At 42.0% G+C, this 18,504-nt stretch overlaps 1 protein-coding gene across 3 annotated transcripts in view; it reads right to left on the reverse strand.

Moving 5' to 3' along the window:
* Positions 1-535: 535 nt before the first annotated feature.
* The window catches only part of fnbp1l (formin binding protein 1-like), a 59,304-nt gene continuing 41,335 nt past the window's right edge, over positions 536-18,504 (reverse strand). Inside the window, exons 3-16 of one of the 3 annotated variants that reach the window (XM_053625326.1) lie at positions 15,689-15,739; positions 13,750-13,897; positions 12,855-12,917; positions 11,923-12,027; positions 11,573-11,701; positions 11,242-11,388; positions 8,568-8,771; positions 7,883-8,035; positions 6,039-6,053; positions 5,605-5,714; positions 5,255-5,387; positions 4,568-4,662; positions 3,220-3,362; positions 536-3,075 (exon numbers count right to left, since the gene is read on the reverse strand). In XM_053625326.1, the coding sequence (XP_053481301.1) occupies positions 2,897-3,075; positions 3,220-3,362; positions 4,568-4,662; positions 5,255-5,387; positions 5,605-5,714; positions 6,039-6,053; positions 7,883-8,035; positions 8,568-8,771; positions 11,242-11,388; positions 11,573-11,701; positions 11,923-12,027; positions 12,855-12,917; positions 13,750-13,897; positions 15,689-15,739 (1,675 nt within the window). In that variant the 3' untranslated portion in view covers positions 536-2,896. The remainder of the gene's footprint in view (positions 3,076-3,219; positions 3,363-4,567; positions 4,663-5,254; positions 5,388-5,604; positions 5,715-6,038; positions 6,054-7,882; positions 8,036-8,567; positions 8,772-11,241; positions 11,389-11,572; positions 11,702-11,922; positions 12,028-12,854; positions 12,918-13,749; positions 13,898-15,688; positions 15,740-18,504) is intronic. The other 2 variants (XM_053625325.1, XM_053625324.1) reach the window with 2 other exon arrangements.

An 18,504-nucleotide genomic window follows, 5' to 3' on the forward strand; every position in this document is an offset into this window, starting at 1 on the left:
CTCATTTAATAAAGGAACTGTTTAAGATGGTGCCTACTAAAGATGCAAATCTTTTTGTCTTAAAAAAAAAAAAAAAAAGATTAACAAAAGACTAAAGCTATTAGAGAATGACACGAGAATATCACCTACTACCGAGTGTTAAAACAACAATCCTGCATCACAGCCTTAATTGCTATTTGAAAGTAGCTACTTGTTTAATGTGTAGGGGGAAAAAAATGACACTGAAAAGGAGAGAAAAAAATTCTGTACGTTAACATTTGAAAGATTCTGTAGAAAATATTATCATCTAATTAGCTGCTTCAAATCAGATATGTAATTAATTCTAAAACGGTTGTCCATAGCGTAAATAAATGATTCAAATATTAATATCATATTGTCCAGCCCCAGTCAGCATGCACAAATTTAGTGATTCGTAGTTAATTGATCATAACTGATGCAAAAATTATCCGCCTTTAATGTTGAATATTTGGAAAAATATGTCTTATTACACACACACACACACACATAATATGAACACACACGGTACACAAAAAAATGAGACAAAGGGACTTCAGCATTTATTTCCTTTTTGCTCTCACTCTTGATCAAATACCCCAGTAGACAGTGGTCACTGTTGTCTTACTGTACAATATATTTATACAAAAAAGTAGCAGTCACAGCCAACATCATTCATCCGTTCAATTCGAAATTTAAATGAAATAGGGTCAAAAGTGCATCGGTTAAGATCAGGGTCCTATGCAAGTATAGTGTTCAGACTCTAAAAGAAGCACTGATTACAAAGAGAAAACAGCACGAGTCGAAGAAGCGAAAAAATCATTCGCACGATTAAAAAACCCTATAAAAAAGACATGGTAAAAACACATTCAGTATGAAATAAAAGTTGTTAATACTTACAAATCAGTAATAAAACCTAACTAGGTATATACATACTGTATGCACAGATATATTCGTATGCGTACACATTGTTTTAAGATATGCATGACACATTCACAAACGTACACACGGAAGGAATAACGCAGACACTTTTGGATAATGCGAACGCTTATTTGAAAAACCGAGTTCCTCAAGCAGGATATTGAGAGCTGGAAGGGAGAATAAAAGGTGTAGGATTGGCTGGAAGGAAGGTTGGAGTGTTCGCTGCATTTCTCGCACATCCAGGCTTTGGTGCGTTTTATATGATGATGAGTCACCCTCTATTGGTCCAAGGTGGTATTTTTGATCCACAGCACACACTGAGTGAGAACTGCCAGTTGGTTATAATTACGTTGGTGATTGGTGATAGGGCTGCTGTGGTCCTGTCCTGTGTCTACTCTGGTTCATTTGTGCTATACTTAGCATTCATGATGGATGTGTTATTGTGGATGGATACAGTCAAAATGGGGGGTAAAAAAAAAAAAAAAAATGCAATAATGATATAAAAAGACATCACAGAAATGGGGTGATGAAGGATTAGAAGTGGTTACATCCTACCACGAGCTGACGGCTCAGCCCTGAGAGAGGGAGTGACATGTTCACGTCATGCATGTTAAGGCAAGCAAAAAGGGATGACATAGGAAAAAAATTGATCCCTATGACAGCGCTGGAATGGAGGAGTGCAACAAGGCGAAATGTTAGGGTCAGGCACAGTCTAGGATAAATGCATCAGATTAGATCAGCTCTTTGGGTTTCCTACTCTTTTCTACCATGCAGCTGATTCCTCACTTTACACCCCCACCCTATTCCATCCCTCTCCCCCAAATCTTCTACCACATCTATGTCACAAGCTTCTGCTGAATCGAAATGATGTTAATGGAAACGAGAGACGGCATGCAAACATGCGATCTGCTTGCTTCTCTCTGTTCCTGTCTCTTTCAGCTAAAAGCCCCTGCACTACCTACTAATAGACCCAGAGCAGCGTGTCCCTTCCACCAACACCACAGAGCCCCCACTCATCCACTCAGGAACCTGTAGCCACAGAGAGAGGAAAGAAAGCACCGTCACTCACACAAAACACGACCAGAGACGACCGAGGGCCTACGTGCAGACTAACACAGATATACTGCAGATCCTGAGATTTTTTAAAATTTATTTATCATATAACAATTTGAATTCCTCCCCCAGTCCAAAGACATGCATGATAGGCTGACTGGCATGTCCAAAGTGTCCGTAGAGTATGAATGGATGTGTGAATGCGTATGTGATTGTGCCCTGCGATGGATTGGCACCCTGTCCAGGGTGTACCCCGCCTCGTGCCCGATGCTCCCTGGGATAGGCTCCAGGTGTCCCTGTGACCCTGAAAAGGATTAAGCGGTATAGAAGATGGATGGATGGATGGATAACGATTTGAAGTTTAGCGATGCAGCACATAAAAGTGGATTATACAAATTTGGCCAGGAATCACAGGATAGGACTGAGAAGTCACATGCGTCAAGCTGGTGTACGTTACACAGCCCATACAAACGCACCAAGTTTGTGCGCTCAACATCCGCGTTGCTCAATGATTTGAACTTCTAAAGGCCTGAGCTTGCGCATAGATGGCAAGGAAGGTGGCACCTGAAACACTTCAAGGTACATTAATCAGTAATACTTACTGAAAATAAGGTATTGTTCATTAAGATGCAATCTGTTTATCCTACTGCATAAGACAAAAGGTCACTTTATAGGACTGACAAAGATAATAGTCCGAGTGGAAAACTTCTATTCAGAACCGAGAACGGCAAATAAAATCTGAAATGTGAAAAGGAAAGTAACCTGCCACTGAAGTAAACAACGTCAGGGTTACTTTACCCAGTGTGTGTATATTTGTGTGTTTGTCCATAGGCTCACACAGTGAACAGGGTGTGATGCAGGCTATGGAGCTGCCGATGCCAAGAGTCAACATGACAAGCATGGCTGGGCGACCATGCTTCAGATCAGCTCAAATATAGGTGACCGCACCTTTGCTGTGCTTCTCCAGCGTGATCTCCACGTAGGAGGTGGGAACATAGCCCTCCTCGCCACTCTGCTTACGAGCTCGCGTCCAGCCATCACCTTTATCCTCCTCGATAACATACAGCACCTCATCCTCCTTCATCACCAACGTGCCCTCATTAGTGCCTGTGTACACACGAACACACAAAGGAGCACAGCCACAGTACGTAAACACAGAAACGGTGATGCGCGTAACGTACGCGCACTATACAGTTTATTGTAAGACCAACGCTACGGGGGTTTATCTGTGAAGACTTCTAAGTTGTGTACCATCAAAAGAGTAGAGTGCTTTGCAGTGGCCGATTGCAGGAAGGGGATCGTCATCTTCAAATTCATCGTCAAACTCGTGCTGGTCGGGTTGACGGGGGGCCCGGTGCTCCTGGTTGGGATCATCTGTGTAACTGCCTTCAGGACTATAACAGAAACATAGAGACTGATGAATTCAACTGGCTATTGACCTCCATATAGGACATATAATATATTAAATATCCCCCACATGTAAGAGATCTAGACTTTAAAATGTATTGAATCATTCGAATCGCACTCCAATCAACAGAGCTTCAACAGAGTCAAGTGAAGTGACCAGTGTGTACACGGCTTCATTACATCATACTGTTTCAACACCTATGGCAGTTTTCCACCGCACGGTATGACTCGACTCGCTTTTTGGGGGCTTTCCACTGTGGATGGTACCTGGTACTACCTCTTTTCAGTACCACCTCAGTCAGGCTCCAAGCGAGCCGAGCCGATACTAAACGTGAGCCACGCACTGAGGGCGTAAGGATTCTCCTTAACGAGTGGTTCTGTATTGTGCCCGAATAAATGGGTGTCATTTAATATATATGTTGCGTATGGTAATACTCTTTTAATTGAAAATGATGCATCATTGATCTAATTACAGATAAAATTACAACAAAGGTTTCGGTCTTAGATTTCTCAATCTCGCTTGTTACCGATTTCCAAACTGGCATTTATCGAAGTCACGGCTGAATACGATTAGAGCACTACGTAGGTTTTAGAACGCTGTTATTTTACATCCTTAATAGGGTCCGTGTTCAGTGAACAGGAAAGGAGTTTGGAAAATGTACTGACCGTGAATTTGTACAGGGCTTCGATAATACAACGTTATTCCTGTGTGAAGGCGAGTGGAAGATGGCACTCACGTTGAGGTGGCACTAAACCGCCGTGGAAAAGCAAGCCCAGAAAAGTAAAGCGAGCCAAGACGAGACGAGCCGAGTCGTACCGTGCAGTGGAAAAGCGGCTCTAGTTCAATCCCTCAACTAAATGGAGAAACCCCAATATAAAGTCATTTTTGGTCAGGAATGGATCATATTTGGATCGAGTATGAAAATACATTTTTCAAACCAATTAGAAGCTTGTTGTTTAATCTGATATGTGTGTGTGTGTGTGTGTGTGTGTGTGATAGCATCATCCTCTCTTGCTTTCCTATTCACTCAAATCACAAATTATTTCTGTGGCCTTTCAAGTATTTTAAATTGCAATCATTTGTTGTTGTGACTGGGTCGACATCTCAGGAGGCAATGTTTCTTCCATCACTGTGTTCATCATTTTATTTAGTAGTAACGATGCGCTCGTGTTGAAGCGTAAGCGCGCGCACCTCTCTCTGCCATGCGGTGCGTGATGATTCACATCTGAACTGGACCTCCGTTCGCTACGGGAACTCTGTTTCCCCTCCACTTCTGCCAGCCATGTCTGCAGCAGAGACACAGTCAAGTATTAGCACTAGGAGTTAGGGTTAGACAGAACAATGTAATCAGATATATAATAATCACTCATGTTTCGAAAAAACTAAAGAAGAAGCCACAGCGAATCTGAGAGCAAATCATTTCAATATGGGGAAACAAAAGCGTTTGAAATTTGAAAGGGAAATACATTTCAAATAAATGTTTCATTACACCAAGCATTGCGTCTTCTTTTATCAATAGTGTTACTTGAAAATATATGCTCCAGTTAGAAAACTGTGATATTTCTTTCGACGTACTCCGTATGCAGGTGTAGGTAATGTTAGGGGGGAATATCTAGGTACTACAAATGTGACAGAAGCCAACCCAGCTGACCAGATTGCACTATATTCTATTTGCAAGACAAACATTTTGAGTAACCAGGAGTCCTCAAGGCACTCAAGGCACATAACTACATGTAGAGATGCACTGTGTGTATTGCTCCACCAGGGGTCACTAGCACACAGGGCTGTCCATCGTGGTGCCATTTCTCCAGATGTGCCTTTGTGGGCTGAATTTCCTTATATGACCACAGCAACAATGCAGTTCACTGGGGAGATTACCTCATTTTTGTGTATCTCAGAGCGCAGCTTCTCCATGTTGCATATGGTCTCAGAGATCTTGGGCTGGAGACTCCCCGGGTCACCCATCTGAGGATTCTTCTCATAGACGTCCTTCATTTTATTTAATGCATCTCTGTGAGACGGATTTACAGAAAGAATATGTTCACGCCAACACCAACACTCACGACGCGGTCCACGAGACTTTACATCTTATCTCATTAACGCGCCAGTATTGTCTTTTAACTTTTTATCTCTACTATAACAGAGACAGTCTAAACAAGCAACAAAAATAAGCACGCGTATTCGATAGAAGCAGACGCCCTTCCTTTTACTCATTTGGCGTTTCTAACCTTTGGTCCATTTCTTTCTGCAGTTCTCTGCTGAGCTCGTCAATCCTCTGTTGAAGTTTCTTGCGTCTCTGTTCTGGAGGCAGGTGGCTGAGATCCTCGAGGTTTGGAGCCTGGGAAGACAGAAATTTGCGGTTAGCCTGACTGACATGTTTAGACACGTGCTCAAACACCTTCATGCAGCCACAGTCTCAGCGGCCATTACGGTATGCGACGAAAACATATCCCAAAGGAGGTGTCCTTCGTTAAGAGTTCCATGGGCCCATTTACTGTTTCAAAGAGCAGTTTGTCATTTTTAAAATGCTCAAAATGTTATTTAACCCAAAAACTTTAAGAAGGACATAGAAGAGAAACAGGGATCCTAAAACTGGAAGAGCTCTAAGGTCAAGTCATAGCTACTTCTACAGCACTCCACACTAAAGTGCTGCCTTACTCACCAGCTTCACCGACCACTGGGCAGTTGTGATTAGACCAAGCCGTTTGCAAATTCACAAAAACACAAGTAGCTCATGAGCGTTGGTCAATATTGTGGCTCCACCGAGTGCTTTAGACATTAACTAATAGCACTGCATCATGCTGATACAGCAGGCCGGGGTTGAAACCCAGAACAAAGATCATGCCTTAAGAGTTCCCCTGGGTGAGATGGAGTTAACACATCAAGGACAGAACAGTATTGTTAGTGCTGTAATAGTAATCAAAACGTATTTCCCACAGATTGCAGACCCTTATTGACCTCTGAATCTTCTTTGGGCAGCAGGGCATCCTTGGGAAATAATGTAAGCACAAAGCTAAGCAGGGTCTCATGAAGACCTTCCTCATAAAGTGTCGACGGATCATTAAGAATAACATTTGCTTACAGAGAACAATGTAAACTGCAGCTAGATATCGCTGCAAAACACCTTGCGAACCTCCATCCACCAGCTTTACTAGGAAAAGCAGGCACACGCGAACCAGCTGCAGCCCAATAAACAAGACAGTCCTTGTCCTGCTCCTTAGTCTAGTATCAACTTCCTCTGATCTAATATCAGTGCTCTACATGGGCCGAGACACACCAAGCTGATATTGAAGGACTACCAAGGTCAACTGATGAGCACTTCCTGTCATATCACCATGGCCTCATGTCCTTTGTGAAACATTGTACATGGTAAAGATACTTTACCATACCAGGAGGGAACAATCTAAAATTAGTTCAAGAAATAAAAAACAGATGACTCAGTACAGTAAAAAAAAAAACAACCTAGATCCCAAATAGCAAACTACCGCATTAGTACACTAGGTACAGTATCTCTGTCTGTCTGTCTGTCTATCTACCTACCTCTCTATCATTCGTGGTGTAATATACTGATTCACTATTATTGCAGTTATATCCTGACCTGACTGCTATCCTCACGCCACCGTTAATGTGTTTAAACACATTTGAAATTTTAATGCTAAAAATAACAAGCTTCAGCAAATAAGCAGAAGCACAGTGTGTGCGCACCCTATTTGGTTTATCTTCTCCAGAACTAAATCGCTACACTCCACAGTCAACATGACTCTTAGTCAGCGCTGACAAGGGACAAGTCGTGCCAGTAGTGTGAGAGAGACCGCAAACATTACAGACAAGGGATGGGCGATATGGACTTAAAACTATATCACAATATTTTCTGGTATTTTATTGTGATAACGATATCAGTGACGATATAAATATAGTTCCATGCACCACTGTTTTTGGCTACAAGTGATAACTGTGATCTTGAGAGCCTCAGAAACACAAACATGGATCTAAAAGTAAAACTGATTTTCTGTAACCAAACCCAGTTCCAGATTGTAGAGGTACAGTAGCTCTTCGTTTAGCGATAAACTCCTCCTCAGATTCAGTTCCGCCTTCCGTAGTACTGGTTCTCGCTCTGCACGTGAGCTGTGAATGGGTCGCAGGCCGTCGCACACAAATACGTCATCAACTAGGCTTTATCGTTATTATCACAGGGAGACTCATTCTTATTGTGGGGAGAATTTCTACCAGTATATTGAGAATAATAAGAAATCACCCATCCCTATTACAGACAATGCTCATCCACCATCATCTGACAGTCATCAGTCAGCTTGGTGTGTCAAGGGCCTAAATAAGTCTAATAAAAGCATCACCCGCAAAAATGCATTATTCCTAAGCTTAATATTGCATTACGATAAACCAGGAAATGGGAATAAACTATCAAAAGCACTGCAAAATCACACATGGATGCACGCAAACGCACACAGATGAGCAGACAAGCGCACCCAGACACCCATCATCTCTTACCCCTCTCTTTAGACCCCGGAATGTTGGGATCTTGGACGTAACCGTTCTCATTTCATTGAGACAGTACGTTATTCGCTCAGTGGGGAATTTAGGAGACTGGAAATGGGCAGAAAGGACACTAGGAGTGGGTGGGGGAGGAGCAGAAGGGGGGAGCTGGGGCAACAAAAAACAAAACACAACACCAATTGTCAAAAAAAAAAGAGAGAAAAGAAACAAACACAAATCAAACAAATGAATCTTATGGTTAATCAGCTATATAACTAAATATGTATTAAGACATACAATTAACCTTACTGAGAGTCAAGAGTGATTATGACTCTCACATGAAGGGCATGATTAATGGTTGGAAGTAAAAAAAGTATGAATAGTAAATTTGACCTTGGTCACACAATCAAGTACTCATATGAATGGAAACACAAAAGGCCTGTTAACACGTCAGTGTGAGGCCTAATACCACAAATAACAAGTTAATGATTAACTGCATGTCAAACCCTTTTACAGCCCTGGCAGGTTAAAGTCTTGTACTGGCTTGTAAGACTTTGCTTATATAAGCTGCCCTGAAAGCAGGTGCACTTGATTTAAAAACATCATGCCAACAGCTGGATGGCCATTAGTGATTTTTCAGGTTAGCCAGATATGTGTGGTAGCATGTTCATGTGATTCTGCATAGATCCAAAAGACTTACCTTGGGCTTTTTCCCAAACAACCAGAGTTTGTTCTTGGTTTTTCCTAACGCGTGTTTGGGGTCGGGTTTGCCTGGGTCGTTTTTAGGAGTGCCGATGGTGCCGTCTGACCCTGTGCGCTGGATGTTCTGACTGAAGTCCTCGAAGGGAAAGTCAGTCGGTGGCTCGAACCCAGACTTAAATGACTCCACCACGATTAATGTGTCCTGAGTCAAACAGACATTAGATTAAAATACTATACACTGATTAAGCAATTCAAACAAGTGAGAGATTTTGATGGCAAATGCCATATGTTGAAAATAATAAGATATGATTAGTGTACAAAACAGTAGGTACTGTAATATGTGCCTGATTATCAGTCACGCTGCAATGTGCACGTTCACAGAGGTGTGGTGTTCTGCAAAAGGATGTGATCATCGATGTAAGCAGCCCTTCTTGAGGACGATACAACGCCCTCAGGATTAGGATGAGCTACTCTCATGAATACAAGTGCAAACTGCAAACATGTCATCATTACTCAAATGTTCCTCCGTGGACAGTATAGGGAAGCAGTCCAATCTGTGGGTGGAGGTATACAGTCAGAGTGAAACTGAGCCAATTAAAAAGAAAATGAGAGGCTGAAGACTGCTTAAGGAGCATCATGGGAAAGACTGTTCAATCCTGGCTACGATGCTGGGCTTCCTCCCTAACCTCATCACTGTTTCTGACCATGTTTATCATACCTCGACTACTCCTTCCCAGAAATGATCCAAGGCTAGTAGAAACATCCCCTCAGCAACTTGGACACACAAAAACAAATGCCACAGCGGACAGAACAGCACGTTCGTACTTCAGATGTAATGATGTAGGGCTGCCAATGTGAATTCTACTGTTCAAGTTGTCATAATATTTACCTATCATAATCCACCGTGAAATGTTTAGGCTCTGTTGCAATATTCTGTCCTAAGAACCTTTTGGTCAGATGATCTTGTCAAATGAGGTAGAACAACCAGGTCTGAATAAAAGCAGGTCAATTACAGCTTATTTTTTTGAGACATTTGTTCTCATTTAACTCCTTATTTTCGAATTAAATTTAATGTGTGTGGCCTAAATTATACCACAGTGGAGTAGTTCATTTCCAACTGGCAATTAACTGAAGTGGCTGAATCACAAATGGACTACTGGGCATATAGTGCACTATGTACAGTGCCCTCCACTAATATTGGTACCCTTGGTAAATATATGAGTAAAGAAAGCTGTGACAATTTGTCTTTATTGTTTAACCTTTTGATCAAAAAATTCACAAAAATACTCTGCTCTCATATATATCAAACAATTGCGAACAAAACACAGGTTTATCAAAAAAAAAAAAACCCAAAGAAAACCCATTGTTAAATATAGGTGTGCAACAACTATTGGCACCCTTTTAGTCAATACTTTGTGCTACCTCCCTTTGCTGAGATAACAGCTCTGAGTCTTCTCCTATAATGTCTGATGAGGTTGGAGAATACATGGAAAGGTATCTGAGACCGTTCCTCCATACAGAATCTCTCCATATCCTTCAAATTTCGAGGTCCACGCTGGTGGACTCTCCTCTTCAGTTCACCCCACAGGTTTTCTATGGGGTTCAAGTCAGGGGACTGGGATGGCCATGGCAGGACCTTGATTTTGTGGTCAGTAAACCATTTTTGTGTTGATTTTGATTTATGTTTTGGATCATTGTCCTGCCGGAAGATCCAACCATGGCCCATATTAAGCCTTCTGGCAGAGGCAGTCAGGTTTTTATTTAATATCTGTTCATATTTGATAGAGTCTATGATTCCATGAATCCTAACAAAATGTCCAGGTCCTCTGCAAGAAAAACAGCCCCAAAACATTAAAGAGCCACCACCATATTTAACCGTGGTCATAAGGTGTGCGCCAAAACCACCTCTGGTGTTTATTACCAAAAAGCTGTATTTTGGTTTCATCTGACCATAAAACCCAATCCCATTTGAAGTGTCTGGCAAACTGAAGACGCTTGAGTTTGTTTTTGGATGAGAGTAGAGGCTTTTTTCGTGAAACCCTTCCAAACAGCTTGTGGTGATGTAGGTGACTTCGGATTGTCGTTTTGGAGACGTTCTGACTCCAAGACACAACTAACTTCTGCTATTCTCCAGCTGTGATCCTTGGAGATTTTTTGGCCACTCGAACCATCCTCTTCACAGTGCGCTGAGACAATATAGACACACGTCCAATTCCAGGTTGATTCATAACATTTCAGGTTGACTGGAACTTCTTAATGAATTATTCAAAAGGCTTGATAGTGAATACGAAATCCTGGTGCGTTAAAGGACAGGGGCTTATACAACAAAATGTTGATGACAGATTTTTATGTACATCTCGAGCCTAATAAATGTAAAATTTTGCTAAATATTAGTGACAACTCTAATGTGGGTAACGTTCTTTGCCTACTTTGATTTATTCGATACTAGTAATGCTTAGTCTGTTTGCAGCAGTATAATGTCACAAATCTTTAATCGTAATTTGCAGACAATGTCATTTGAATGCATCATTAATAATATTTGGTTCACTGTGTCACTAGCTTTGCCTTTCAAACTGGAGGACGTGTGTTTGTTGTTTGTACACAGATTCTCAACAGGGAAAAATGATCTATATCTGTCTGTAGTTTTGCAGTGGAGATATTCATTTGTCTACCTTGCGCTCATCGACATTTTTGGCGGCGATCACCATGCCCTCTAAGCACTTGGAAATGATCGGGATGACTTTCCTCTCCACCTCGGCAAAGCTCCGGTACGTCTCTCCCAGTTTCACCGTCCGGCGCTCATCCATGTCCTGCAGATTCTGCGAAAGCACATGCAAGTAAGTATACGCACACGCACACACACACACACACACACACACACACACACACACACACTAGACACACAAGTACCTTTTCTGTAGTAGTTATGAATTCTAAAAGGCACCATATTACCACTTTATGTGATTTGCTGAAATACAATACAGCAGGAGAGTGAAAAGTTACCTTGAAGATCTGTGGGATGGCCACATGGAAGTGCTTCCACTGTTCTGCGTTGAAGTTTTGCAGCTGAGCTGCATACTCATTCTTACTCTCATCTGCCATGTGGGTTCTCATATACAGCTGGGACTTGGCCTGGAAAAAAAGGACTTCCTTTAAACTGTGTTAGCATAATATGAATAAATTTAGACACAAACGTTAAAAAACATGTTTAAAAAAACCAACAAAAAACAAACTCAGGCCAGTCTACATGATAGGAATAACAAAATGCTGCATTTGTAACCTATTAGACAAGCAGTGAGATCACCAGAAAGTGTGTGTGCCTAATCCATAACAACTGACAGCTGTTTGCTTACCTTTTCCACCTCGGACTTTGTGGCATTGATGTCGTTGTCTAACCTCTCAAAGAGAATCTGGGACTTCTCTGCTTCTCGGCACTCGCGCTCAAACTTCTTCTTGCTCTGCCACATTCACCCGAGACGATCCACATAGACAACGCGCACAGACAACATTTCAGGTTGGTGAATTTGAAACATGATTCAATTCCACAGGCAGTAATAAATCACTGCTCACTGATGCCTGCAGTCAACTCCCTGCTTTTCACATCAGGAGCTTCTCCCTCTCGAAGGATGACAAACAAGGATCCAAAGTAATAGTTTTATAGATATACAAGGTACATCAGTACACAACCAGACAAGCAAAGGAGGAAACGTGGTAAAGAAATTCATTGTATCGGAGTTTGTCAGAACATCTGTGTTTAATTTTGTGACAGTGCAACAGAAGAATACCTAAGGCATTACAGCATGGCCACTCTGGATGCAAGATTCAGCTGTTGCTGGCTTGCACTTGCACTAATCATAAAGCTGCAAAAACAATCCAGTTTGACTACAGTATATATTAACTGCTCCACATTGCACTCTGTACACTGTGTGTGTGTGTGTGTCATGGAGTAAACAGAATGTGTGAAGTGTAGGGATAGCAAAAAGAAGTGAGCCCTAGATGCACTGTGATTCGCTTTAGAAATGCACAAAATATCATAATTGGACCTTTAAACATACGTATATTGAATTATTTTCAATTTGAAAATCTCTCTCTCGCCCCCTCAGTCACTCACCCACGCATGAATATGAATGAGAGAGAGAGAGAGAGAGAGAGAGACCCGGTCCCAGCTGGTGGACAGTCTGCAGGTTAGTCACACACACACACACACACACACACACACACACACACACACACACTCCGCTACTCTAGGCAACACACACACATGCACCTATAATGTAATACTCACATTGTCCATCTGTTTGAAGCATTGCTCCAAATACTGCTGGGTCTTCCGTCCCTCCTGGAGGTGCTGCACACCACATCACATCACACACACACACACACACACAACATGCTGTTTACAACCAGAGTATTTGCGATTCCATCCACCAGTCTCTTAGGAAAACTGGGAATGTGTGCTTGGGAACATCATGTTGTACAAAAAAAAAAAAAAGACACCAAAAATTTAAAATGTAGTATTTATAGCAGTGCCACTGTGTCTGTGCAATTTCGTATTCTTCGTAGAGAGTCTCACGGCACGACTCGACACACCATCCTTCAAGGTCCGTGGAAGAAATGAATCAAAACTACTCTCTATCCTGCCTAATAATCCGTTAATAACACGACTGATTAATTGGTCAATCGGAATAAAAACGTTCATGTAAACACCTCAATCAGAATCTTCTGTAAAACGGTCTGTATAAAAGGCTGAATGCAGTACAGTTGCAATCGAAATTATTCAACCCCCATTGCAAATCAGGTTTATTGTCATATATATATATATTATTATTATTACATAACATTTGTACTGCTTCTAAAACATCACTTTAGAGACACCTACTGATAAAGCCTACTGCAGTTTTTGTCCCGTTAGTGTTGCTATAGATCAGCTCTGTATCGTTTCCATTTCGTTCCCTTGGTCTCGATCGTGATTGTTGCTACAATAAGGTTAATATTATCCTAGCGCCAAGTCTCCGTCGGTGTTCCTTCCCATAACCTTCCTGTAACTGCTGGAGTAACGAGTCTACTATAAAAACTGTCAGTTTTACAATTAATCTAAAGCCAAATGTCATAACATATACAATGACGTGACGTGTAAGGTCATAGCACCTACTAGATGGCAAAAAATAACCGGTACTCACATGTTTCCTCTCAGCTTTCAGGTCCTGTGAGTATCTCATCAGCTCGCCATACACCCTGTGGCCCATCTCCTCGGCAACGACCTCTCGCTGACCCGCGTAGTCGTTCAGCTCGTTCAAGATGGAGTAGAATGACAGGCATGTCGTAAATCTGCAAACCAGTAACGCATGCTCGGTCAGTCACTCAGCATTTTGATCAAAAAGATATCAGACACGTAGCATTTCATTACAGCACTTGTAACCAGCAGAGAATTTCCCCATTAACCCCCGACGCTTCATATTAAAAGGAACACTTTTGTGTACGCGGTTTCTTTACAAAACAACTGAAGAGACCACAGGGAGCTTTCCAGTGAATGCACTTAAAACAATGAGAGGAACTGTATCTCGCTGACTAGAGACAGAAATACTCAGTATGCACATCACATACTCACACCTCAACTCTGTTCAGTTCTACACACTGCTATTTACACACACACACACACACAATCAGTGTGTGTTCCCAAACAATCAGATGTAAATCCCCTTATGCTCCAACTGTGAATGGTTTCACAGGCAGACAGACGTGCGCGCACACACACACACAAAAAAACAGAGACAAACACGTACACGCACAGACTGACGAAAACACCGACAAACACAGGGACTGACCCACATCACAACACAAACAGAACAACATACACACAGATACGTGCACACACACAGAGAACCACAGACAGACATATATACACACTGAGACACAAACACACCACAACACTACACACAGCCACAGCCACACACACAGAGATGAAACACAGACATATATACACTCTGAGACACAAACACAACACGACACAAATACACACACACACACACACACACACACACACACACAGATGAAACACAGACAGACATATATACACACTGAGACACAAATACACACACACACACACACACACACACAGATGAAACACAGACAGACATATATACACACTGAGACACAAATACACACACACACACACACACACACACAGAGATGAAACACAGACAGACATATATACACACTGAGACACAAATACACACACACAGACACACACAGACACAAATACACACACAGTTTATTGCAGCATATGCTCTTAAGGACTGGAGTCTGTTGATGGTGATTGACCGCCAGGCAGACAAGCGTGACCTGCTCATTTTATTAAAAGCCCCCCCACCCCCCCCCCACACACAACCCTGTAGGGAGGAAGGCGTTCTGGAGGAAGCCGCGTGTATGCTTTATCAAAATTGAGCCTTCTTGATATCCCTCCCGCTCCAGTAGCTTGGGATGGAATGTTCTAAAGACAGGAGCGCTCCTTGGGTAATGATGCGTGTCTAATGGAATTCATTAAAGCAAACGGGAGGCTCCTGAAGCGGCGGCCAGCCGATACTCCCTGCCCTGTCTACAGCTGAGCTCTGAACTCTCGCACACGGCTCGCTGATGGACTACAGCGTGGCACGAAGGCCTCCACTAGACACTGTGTTGGCGGTAAACAACAGGAAGGCACATGCCATGACGGGGTGCGACAGGGAACTCGACATTCATCAAAACGCTGTCGGGTCCTGTCCATGTCAAATAAAGGCCACAGATGATAGCTCTTCTTCTTTTACAAACGATCTAACTGTGAGATGCCGCAGTAAACCATGTCCTGAGTCCACACAGGATTCCAGATCCACATTCTGAGCTGGAAAAGTGCAGTGCACGGGATTTAATTAGAAAATACGACAGTCACGGCAAAGACCTTAATAACTGGAACATTCCGTTTTATAGGGACAGAATAATTGGCAAGAATGTGTCTGCCTGCTAAAATAATTATTTAACGTGCTAATGCCGCAGGGTGTGTGTGTGTGAGTGTAGGAGTGTGTGGAAGTGGTTTGAGGGCAGAATCACAGCAAAAATAACGTTAACGTTACAAGAAAAACGTACCTGGGCTCATCATCTTTGGCGCGCTTAGGGCAATACTTCTTCACCAGGCTCCTGTTGGTCAACAATTAGAGCAAGAACATCAAAACCATACACCATGGACATAAAAGAAGTAAGAGTAAACAGTGAGAGTGCTAAACTAGGTCAAAGACAAGAGGGAAACCCAACACTATGTTAATTTCCCCTCCCTTTGTCCTACTTCTTCCTAAAAACCTGAGGAGAAGAGATAGATTTCTGATAAATAAGAGCTCTTGAGGGAAGCGGGCCTGCTGTGTTTAGGCACGTTCCTTTCATGAGGGACATGAAGAGGGTTGTCGTGCGTGTGTGCACGCGTGTGTGTGTGCGTACGTGCGTGTGTGTGTGTGGGCGGGGGCGGGATTACACGAGTTCTCTTCCTCCCACCTAAATGCCACAATGTACTTCCAATAAACACACTTCCTCTAACGCACAGACATATAAACAGGTCAAAGTGAACGCTTCTCCCTACAGAGCACAGCTATGATTATTCCACTGACGAGGACCACCACACTTCCTCATTACGTTCAGATCGTCTATAACGAAAAGATTTACGGCACCACATCATGTGTGTGGAAGCGTGTGAACAAGGTGTGAGATCAGAATCAGCACGAAACTGATTCAAAAAATAATAAATTCCTCCAAACGAGAAGATCTATACAGCATCCTTAAAACTAAAATGTACCACAGCACTCTCGAATGCTCAGATATGATCGGTCAGAAAGTGGTGTTTACTTTTCGAATTCAAACTCACTGGTTTATATTAACGTGATCCTTGTAACGCGTTAACGCTTTCCACCGTAACAAGTCACTCACAAGGACTTGTCTATCAGATGATCTATATAATCTAATATATAATAAGAAACAAATACTAAATCACTGGTATGGTGAAGGTATTGTTCCTCTAAAGGAACAATCATTTAAAATCCTCGAGTCTCCAGTGTCAGTTTGTAACAGTTAGAGGTGATACAGCTATGTTTTCAGCTACATAATATTACGTTTGGCTGTTTTTCAGTAACGAGATAAATTCGGTCTGTTTGTTAACTTCACGAGAAAGTAAGAGGACGTTTTTTTATTCGCGACGACACAAGTGATAAATGGTAAATGTATGAAAAGTACGATGTTGACTAGATTAAAAAGTGGTAGCTAACCTAATGTAAATCAACCTCAAGCTAGTTAGCTAGTTAAGCACACAGTTATACAGGAAGGAAATGAACGACTGAATTTCTGTGGAAGGGACGACCATTTACTGTATGCTTTCCCATGTGGCATGGGGTTTCGGGTTATGAGACGTGGCGTTCTCTCCTAACAACCGGGGAAAAAATTATCATTATGTCTGTCTAGCCTCCTTTCTTTCTCTTGGTTTAACTTTAATGTGACTATGTTGTGCTAGCATGTGGCCACAACGTCACAGCCTAGTTGAACATCCCATTCAATACTTAGTCCCCCTTTTATGTTAAAATATCCTCCACTATTCTGGGAAGGCTTTCCACTAGATTTTGTAATGCATGCATTAGCGAGGTCAGGTATTGATGTCGGACGAGAGGCCTGGGACTCCGTCAGTATTCCAGTTCATCCCAAAGGTGTTCAGTGGTGTTGACGTCAGGGCTCTGTGCAGGCCACTCAAAGCTTGGAAAACCATGTCTTAATGGACCTCTTTGTGCACAGAGGCATTGTGATGCTGGAACACGTTTGGGCCTCTTCGTTTCAGTAATCTTAATGTTATAGCATTCTATACAATTCCAGGCTTCCAGCTTGGTGGTAACAGTTTGGCGAAGGCCCACGTGTAGGTGTGATATTCAGGGGTCCACATACTTATGGCTATATAGTTTATACCGGCTTTATGCTGTACTTTATTTTGCTTGGTTTTGTCAGTGTCTTCACATATCTGCACGTTCCTGATTCGGAAAAGACTGCCTGTTGACCATGCACACAAATCAATCAATCAGTCTAGTAAAAATAGTTCTACAGACAGCCAGATCGCGTAGTTCAGCTTCGACACCTTTTCATTTGCGAAACCCAACGGATGATAGGGTTTTTCTTCCATTCTCTGGTTGTTTGTTGAATCTAGGCAGATATGAATAAAAGATATAATCAGACACCGCTGCACTGGCCACTTTATTACTCATACTTTCCTTGTTAGTCTCCCACATAGGAACGCAGTTAGAGACAATAGCGTGTCTTTTTTCTTGCGTAATTTGTGCGAAGTACCCTTTAGCCAGCAAGCGTCAGATCAAGGGAGTACTGTTTGCTGAATATTTATGGACAGGATATAGGTCAGTAATCACCTACCGAGTGTGTGTGTGTGTGTGTGTGTGTATATAGTAGGTGGACCTAAAAAACTGAATAGAAAAGTTAAAGGGCTCAAATATTCACTGCAGTCCATCTTGTAATGATTAAATGTCATTCTAAGGATAAATTAATATTCATTGTCAGTCCGTATGCTATTACTTTGAGTTTTTAGTTTAGAATGGAAATTTCCCTTAATAAATAAATAAATAAATATAAATATAAATATAAATATATATATATATATATATATATATATATATATATATATATATATATATAGATAGATAGATAGATATAGATATTTTAAAAAACTCTCTTCTGGGAATATCAGCGACTGTCCCTTAACTGGGTTTGTCCCAGCGGCAGGTGTGTATCCGGCAGTGTCTTTAACATAGGCCTCTGATCTCCCGTATAATGACGTGTGTGTTTTGCCACAGTATGACTATCCTAGACATTAGGAGGGCTGAGCGGGCACTCTGTATCCAGAGTGCTGTATCCAGGCAACAGTGGAA

The sequence above is a fragment of the Ictalurus furcatus genome, chromosome 5, assembly GCF_023375685.1.
Source record: "Ictalurus furcatus strain D&B chromosome 5, Billie_1.0, whole genome shotgun sequence".
Lineage (NCBI taxonomy): Eukaryota > Metazoa > Chordata > Actinopteri > Siluriformes > Ictaluridae > Ictalurus > Ictalurus furcatus.